General features: G+C 47.5%; 1 protein-coding gene across 1 annotated transcript in view; it reads left to right on the forward strand.

Annotated features, from left to right (window-relative positions):
* Nucleotides 1–9529, forward strand: part of LOC144955489 (sorting nexin-33-like) — a gene marked incomplete at its 3' end in the record, with an annotated part of 13720 nt that extends 4191 nt beyond the window's left edge. The window contains exons 2-6 of the mRNA XM_078885691.1: nucleotides 472–601; nucleotides 5136–5306; nucleotides 6122–7074; nucleotides 7804–7973; nucleotides 9360–9529. Of these exons, the coding sequence (XP_078741817.1) occupies nucleotides 472–601; nucleotides 5136–5306; nucleotides 6122–7074; nucleotides 7804–7973; nucleotides 9360–9529 (1594 nt within the window). The remainder of the gene's footprint in view (nucleotides 1–471; nucleotides 602–5135; nucleotides 5307–6121; nucleotides 7075–7803; nucleotides 7974–9359) is intronic.
* Between the last annotated feature and the right edge of the window lie 363 nt (nucleotides 9530–9892).

A 9892-nucleotide genomic window follows, 5' to 3' on the forward strand; every position in this document is an offset into this window, starting at 1 on the left:
GGTGTCTTGAAGCGTGAAACCACAACATTTACCATTTCAGAGTACGACGTTTCGCTGATGCTGGATGCAATTACCAGCGAAACGTCGTACTCAAAAATTGTCTGTCCGTCTGTGTACGCTCGCTTGCGAGGGATTTGCCGGGAGGCACGTCGCGTGCCCCGCGATGGGAATAGGCATGTATGTATGTATGTGGTGGTGGTACAGGTGTATGTATGTGTGTGTGTATGTATGTGTGTGTGTATGTATGTGTGTGTCTGTGTGTGATGTGATGTGTGTGTATGTGTGTGCGTGTATGTGTGTGTATGTGTGTATGTGTGTATGTGTGTGATGTGATGTGTGTGTATGTGTGTGTATGTGTGTGTGTGTGTATGTGTGTATGTGTGTGTGTGTATGTGTGTGATGTGTGTGTGTGATGTGTGTGTGATGTGTGTGTGTGTGTATGTGTGTATGTGTGTGTATATGGTGGTACAGGTGGATGGGTGGCTAGAGGGTACCAACCCCCAGGGAAAGAGAGGCCTGTTCCCTGCGGCCTACGTGGAGCTAGCGTCACAGCTCGGAGGCCAGAGGGCGTCACACTACCAGAACGTGCCCCAGTGCAGCGGTACTACACTACACTATACACTACACTATACACTATACTATATACTACTACATTATACACTATATACTACACTATACACTACTACACTATACACTACTACACTATACACTACTACACTATATACTACTACACTACATTATACACTATACACTACACTATACACTACACTATACACTACACTACACACTACACTATACACTACACTATACACTACACTATACACTACACTATACACTATACACTACACTATACACTACACTATACACTACACTATACACTACACTACACACTACACTATACACTACACTATACACTACACTATACACTACACTACACTATACACTACACTATACACTACACTATATACTACACTACACACTACACTACACACTACACTATACACTACACTATACACTACACTATACACTACACTATACACTACACTATACACTACACTATACACTACACTATACACTACACTACACTATACACTACACTATACACTATACTATACACTACACTATACACTACACTATACACTACTATACACTACTATACACTACACTATACACTACACTATACACTACACTATACACTACACTATACACTACACTATACACTACACTACACACTACACTATACACTATACACTACCACACACTACACTATACACTATACACTACACTATACACTATACACTACACTATACACTACACTACACACTACACTATACACTACACTATACACTACACTGTACACTACACTATACACTACACTATACACTACACTATACACTACACTACACTATACAATACACTACACACTACACTATACACTACACTATACACTACACTACACTATACACTACACTACACTATACACTACACTACACACTACACTATACACTATACACTACCACACACTACACTATACACTATACACTACACTATACACTACACTATACACTACACTACACTATACACTACACTACACTATACACTACACTATACACTACACTACACTATACACTATACTATACACTACACTATACACTACACTATACACTACACTATACACTACACTATACACTACTATACACTACACTGTACACTACACTGTACACTACACTGTACACTACACTGTACACTACACTATACACTACACTATACACTACACTACACTATACACTACACTATACACTACACTATACTATACATTATATACTACACTATACACTACACTATACACTACACTATACACTACACTACACTATACACTACACTATACACTACACTACACTATACACTACACTATACATTACACTATACACTACACTATAAACTATACACTACACTATACACTACACTATACACTATACACTACACTATACACTACACTACACACTATTCACTACACACTATACACTACACACTATACACTACACACTACACTACACACTACACTATACACTACACTATACACTACACACTACACTATACACTACACACGACACTATACACTACACTATACACTACACTATACACTACACTATACACTACACACTACACTATACACTACACTACACACTACACTATACACTACACTACACACTACACTATACACTACACACTACACTACACACTACACTATACACTACACTATACACTACACTACACACTACACTATACACTACACTACACACTACACTATACACTACACTATACACTACACACTACACTATACACTACACTACACACTACACTATACACTACACTATACACTACACTATACACTACACTACACACTACACTATACACTACACTATACACTACACTATACACTACACTATACACTACACTATACACTACACTATACACTACACTATACACTACACTATACACTACACTATACACTACACTACACACTACACTACACACTACACTATACACTACACTATACACTACACTATACACTACACTATACACTACACTATACACTACACTATACACTACACTACACACTACACTATACACTACACTATACACTACACTACACACTACACTATACACTACACTACACACTACACTATACACTACACTATACACTACACTATACACTACACTATACACTACACTACACACTACACTATACACTACACTATACACTACACTATACACTACACTATACACTACACTACACACTACACTATACACTACACTATACACTACACTACACACTACACTATACACTACACTATACACTACACTATACACTACGCTATACACTACGCTATACACTACACTATACACTACACTACACACTACACTATATACTACACTACACACTACACTACACTATACACTACACTATACACTACACACTACACTACACACTACACTATACACTACACTACACTATACACTACACTATACACTACACACTACACTATACACCACACTATACACTACACTACACACTACACACTACACTATACACTACACACTACACTATACACCACACTATACACTACACTACACACTACACTATACACTACACTACACTACACACTACACTATACACTACACTACACACTACACTACACACTACACTATACACTACACTATACACTACACTATACACTACACTATACACTACACCACACTATACACTACACTATACACTACACTACACTACACACTACACTACACACTACACTATACACTACACTACACACTACACTACACACTACACTACACACTACACTACACACTACACTACACACTATACACTACACTATACACTACACACTACACTATACACTACACTACACACTACACTACACACTACACTACACACTACACTATGCACTACACTACACACTACACTATACACTACACTACACACTACACTACACACTATACACTACACACTACACTATACACTACACTACACTACGCACTACACTATGCACTACACTATACACTACACTATACACTATACACTACACTATACACTACACACTACACTATACACTACACTACACACTACACTATACACTACACTACACACTACACTACACACTACACTACACTATACACTACACACTACACACCACACTACACTACACACTACACTATACACTACACTATACACTACACACTACACTATACACTACACTACACACTACACTATACACTACACTATACACTACACTATACACTACACACTACACTACACACTACACTACACACTACACTACACACTACACTACACACTACACTACACACTACACTATACACTACACACTACACTACACACTACACTACACACTACACTACACACTACACTATACACTACACACTACACTACACACTACACTACACACTACACTACACACTACACTATACACTACACTATACACTACACTACACACTACACTACACACTACACTATACACTACACTATACACTACACTATACACTACACTACACACTACACTATACACTACACTATACACTACACTATACACTACACACTACACTACACACTACACTACACACTACACTATACACTACACACTACACTACACACTACACTACACACTACACTATACACTACACTATACACTACACTATACACTACACTATACACTACACACTACACTATACACTACACTACACACTACACTATACACTACACTACACACTACACTACACACTACACTATACACTACACTATACACTACACTATACACTACACACTACACTACACACTACACTATACACTACACTATACACTACACTACACACTACACTATACACTATACACTACACTACACACTACACTACACACTACACTATACACTACACTATACACTACACTACACACTACACTATACACTATACACTACACTACACACTACACTACACACTACACTATACACTACACACTACACTACACACTACACTATACACTACACTATACACTACACTACACACTACACTATACACTATACACTACACTACACACTACACTATACACTACACTATACACTACACTATACACTACACACTACACTATACACTACACTACACACTACACTATACACTACACTACACACTACACTACACACTACACTATACACTACACTATACACTACACACTACACTACACACTACACTATACACTACACACTACACTATACACTACACTATACACTACACTATACACTATACACTACACTATACACTACACTATACACTACACTATACACTACACACTACACTATACACTATACACTACACTATACACTACACTATACACTATACACTACACTATACACTACACTATACACTATACACGAACCCTGACCTATCCACCATCCTGACCTCAGTCCGTTTGTCCCCGCCCCCGTGACCCCCCATGACCCCGCGCCCCGTGACCCCTCCCCACGTGACCCCGCCCCCCGTGACCCCGCCCCCGTGACCCCCACGTGTCCCCGCCCTCCGTGACCCCCCCGTGACCCCGCCCACAGGTAACGGAGGCGGTGGTGGTGTCCACGCGACCTCTGACCCCCGGGAGTTGAACCACGGTCGCCTTGGCGGTCACCATGGCGACGATGACGACGATGACGACGACGATGATGAGGAGGAGGACGATTGGGACGATGATGAGTGGGACGACGATGAGGCTGATGACGTCGCCAGTGAGTTGGGGGGCGATGGGAACACTACACTACACTATACACTACACTCTTATACACTATACACTACTATACTACTATACACTACACTATACACTACACTATACACTACACTATACACTACACTGTACACTATACACTACACTCTTATACACTATACACTACTATACTACTATACACTACACTATACACTACACTATACACTACACTATACACTACACTATACACTACACTATATACTACACTATACACTACACTACATTATACACTACACTCTTATACACTACTATACTACTATACACTACTATACACTACACTATACACTACACTATACACTACTATACACTACTCTATACACTACACTATACACTACTATACACTACACTACTATACACTACACTATACACTACACTATACACTACTATACACTACTCTATACACTACACTATACACTACTATACACTACACTACACACTACACTACACACTACACTATACACTACTATACACTACACTACACACTACACTACACACTACACTATACACTACACTATACACTACACTACTACACACTACTACACACTACACTACTACACACTACTATACACTACACTATACACTACACTATACACTACTATACACTACACTATACACTACTATACACTACACTACTATACACTACACTATACACTACACTACTACACACTACACTACTACACACTACACTATACACTACACTATACACTACTATACACTACACTATACACTACTATACACTACACTATCCCCCCCCCCCTCTCCGCGTGTCTCCCCGTCAAGACGAGCGAGCCCTCCGCCCGCCCTTCCCCGGCTCCGCTCCCCTCCCGGCCTCGTCCCGGTTCTCCAGCGGCCCCCAGGGCTCCCAGGTCCCGCTGGGCCCCCAGGGCTCCGTCGGCCCGCTCCGCGGCCTAGCGTCCTCCGCATCCTCGGCCTCCTCCTTCACGCGCCCGGCACGCTCCGGCCTCTCTCGCTCGGCCTCCGTGGGCGCTCCGGCCTCCACCGCCGGCACTACCGCCGGCACCACCGCCGGCACTACCGCCGCCGCCGCCGCTCGCAGGCCCGGCACGGTCGGCAAAAGCTTCAACCGCTTCTCGACGTTCGTGAAGTCGGGCGGCGAGGCCTTCGTGCTGGGCCAGGCCTGCGCCCCCGTGAGCGCCGGGGAGCGGGTTCGCGTGGAGCGAATCGAAGCTACCGGTAGTACCGCCGGTAGTACTACCGGTACTACCGGTAGTACTACCGGCGGTAGTACTACCATCCGTGTCCGCTGGTCCCCCAGCCAGTCGCCCTTCGGCTGCGCGGTCGAGCAGCCGAAGCGCGAGACAAAGTTCAAGGGGATGAAGAGCTTCACGTCGTACCGGCTGTCCCCGTCGTGGTCGGGCGCGGCCGCCGTAGGCCGAAGGTACAAGCACTTCGACTGGCTGCACGCCCGGCTCTTGCACAAGTACCCGGTGATCTCGGTGCCGCAGCTGCCGGAGAAGCAGGCGACGGGCCGGTTCGAGGGCGGGTTCATCGAGAAACGGCAGCGAGGCCTAGCGCTGTGGCTGGGGCACACGGCGGGGCACCCGGTGATGTCGCAATGCGAGGCGCTGAGGCATTTCCTGACGAGCGGCGACGAGAGGGATTGGAAGGCGGGGAAGAGGCGGGCGGAGCGGGACGAGCTCGTCGGGGCGAACTTCTTTCTCACGTTGGAGGTGCCGCCCGTCACGTTGGAGCTGGTGCAAGTGGAGGCACAGGTGAGGGTGGGTGGGTGGGGGGGGTGGGGAGGGTGGGGGGTGGTGGTGGTGGTTGTGGTGGTGGGGGTGGCGGTGGTGGTGATGGTGGAGTGGGGTGATGGTGGTGATGGTGGTGGTGTTGTGGTGTTGGTGGTGGTGGTGTTGTGGGGGTGGAGGTGCCTCCGGTCACGTTGGAGCTGGTGCAAGTGGAGGCACAGGTGAGGGTGGGTGGGTGGGGGGGGTGGGGAGGGTGGGGGGGTGGGAGGGGGGGGGTGGGGGGGTGGGAGTGGTGGTGGGGGTGGTGTTGGTGGTGGTTGTGGGGGTGGTGGTAGGGGTGGTGGTGGTGATGGTGGTGGTGATGATGGTCTGGCACAAGCGTCGTGGTGACGTCACCGCCACTTAGTGGCGAATGGCGGTTGTTGTTGTTGTTGTTGATGATGGTGATGGTGGTGGTGGTGGTGGTGTGGGTGTGGGTGATGGTGGTGGTGATGATGGTGATGGTAGGGAGGGGGGGTGGTAGGGGGGGGGTGGTGTTGGCGATGGTGTTGGTGGTGGTGGTGTTGGTGGTGGTGTTGGTGTTGGTGGTGTTGGTGTGGGTGATGGTGGTGGCGATGGTGGTGTTGGTGGTGGTGGTGACGGCGTTGAGAACCATCACTACAACTGTTCAACGATAACAATTGTACCACCACCACCCCCCCACCCCCCCCCACCACCCCCCCACCACCCCCCCACTACCCCACGTGTCTCCAGGTTGATGCCTTCAAGATCTTCCTGCGCCGTATGGAGGACAGCGTCGCTCAACTCGCCTCCACCGCCCTGGAACTTTGCCGCAAACACTCCGGGGGCTTCCGGCGCGAGTTCCACAAAGCCGGCAACGCGTTCCGCGCCCTCAGCCAGGCCTTCGACAGCGACCCAGACAGGTGTGTGTCTGTGTGTGTCACTGTGTGTGTGTGTGTCACTGTGTGTGTGTCACTGTGTGTGTGTCACTGTGTGTGTGTCTCTGTGTGTGTCACTGTGTGTGTCTGTGTGTGTGTGTATCTGTGTGTGTCACTGTGTGTGTGTGTATCTGTGTGTGTCTCTCTGTGTGTGTGTCTGTGTGTCTCTGTGTGTCTCTCTCTGTGTGTGTCTGTGTGTCTCTCACTGTGTCTCTCTCTCTGTGTGTGTGTCTCACTGTGTGTGTGTATCTGTGTGTGTCTCTCTCTGTGTGTGTCTGTGTGTCTCTCACTGTGTCTCTCTCTCTGTGTGTGTGTCTCACTGTGTGTGTGTGTCTGTGTGTCTCTGTGTGTCTCTCTCTGTGTGTGTCTCTGTGTCTCTGTATGTCTCACTGTGTGTGTCTCTCTGTGTGTCTCTGTGTGTGTCTCTGTGTGTCTCTGTGTGTGTGTGTCTCTGTGCGTGTCTCTGTCTCTCTGTGTGTCTCTGTGCGTGTCTCTGTCTCTCTGTGTGTCTCTGTCTCTCTGTGTGTCTCTGTGTGTGTGTGTCTCTGTGCGTGTCTCTGTCTCTCTGTGTGTCTCTGTGTGTGTCTCTGTGTCTCTGTGTGTCTCTGTGTGTGTGTGTCTCTGTGTGTCTCACTCTGTGTGTGTGTCTGTGTGTCTCTGTGTCTCCGCGTGTGTCTCTAGGGGTACCGACCCGCTGAACTACGCTCTAAATCACACTGGAGACACCTACGTGGCTTTTGGAGACCTGTTCTGTGTGTGTCTCCCTGTGTGTGTGTGTCTGTGTGTGTGTGTGTCTCTGTGTGTCTGTGTCTCACTGTGTGTGTCTCTGTGTGTGTGTCTCTGTGTGTCTCACTCTGTGTGTGTCTCTGTGTTTTTCTGTGTGTCTCTGTGTGTCTCTGTGTGTGTCTCACTCTGTCTCTCTCTCTGTGTGTCTCTCTGTGTGTCTCTCTGTGTCTCTGTGTGTCTCACTCTCTCTGTGTGTCTCTGTGTGTGTCTCTGTGTGTGTGTCTCTGTGTGTCTCTGTGTGTGTCTCCCTGTGTGTCTGTGTGTGTCTCTGTGTGTGTGTTTCTGTGTGTGTCTCTGTGTGTGTCTCTGTGTGTCTGTGTCTCAGTGTGTGTCTCTCTGTGTCTCTCTCTCTGTGTGTCTCTCTGTGTCTCTGTGTGTCTCTGTGTCTCTGTGTGTCTCTGCGTGTGTCTCTAGGGGTACCGACCCGCTGAACTACGCTCTAAATCACACGGGAGACACGTACGTGTCTATAGGAGACCTGTTCTGTGTGTGTCTCTGTGTGTGTGTCTCTGTGTCTCTCTCTCTGTCTCACTGTGTGTCTCTGTGTCTCTGTGTGTGTCTCTGTGTCTCCGTGTGTGTCTCTAGGGGTACCGACCCGCTGAACTACGCTCTAAATCACACGGGAGACACGTACGTGGCTATTGGAGACCTGTTCTCGGAGCAGCCGGCCTACGACCTGCAGCCCATGTTGGACGTTCTGGGACTCTACCAGGGACTGCTCGCAAATTTCCCAGACATCATTCACGTGATGAAGGGTACGGGAGACACGGGGGAGACACGGGGGGGACACGGGGGGAGAGACACGGGGGGAGACACGGGGAGACACGGGGGGGGGGGGGTGAGAGACACGGGGGGAGACACGGGGGGAGAGACACGGGGGGAGACACGGGGAGACACGGGGGGGGGTGAGAGACACGGGGGGAGACACGGGGGGAGAGACACGGGGGGAGAGACACGGGGGGGAGAGACACGGGGGGAGGGACACGGGGGGAGAGACACTGGGGGAGAGACACGGGGGGAGACACGGGGAGACACGGGGGGGGGGGGTGAGAGACACGGGGGGAGAGACACGGGGGGAGACACGGGGAGACACGGGGGGGGGTGAGAGACACGGGGGG

The sequence above is a fragment of the Lampetra fluviatilis genome, unplaced genomic scaffold (genome assembly GCF_964198595.1).
Source record: "Lampetra fluviatilis unplaced genomic scaffold, kcLamFluv1.1 SCAFFOLD_184, whole genome shotgun sequence".
Lineage (NCBI taxonomy): Eukaryota > Metazoa > Chordata > Hyperoartia > Petromyzontiformes > Petromyzontidae > Lampetra > Lampetra fluviatilis.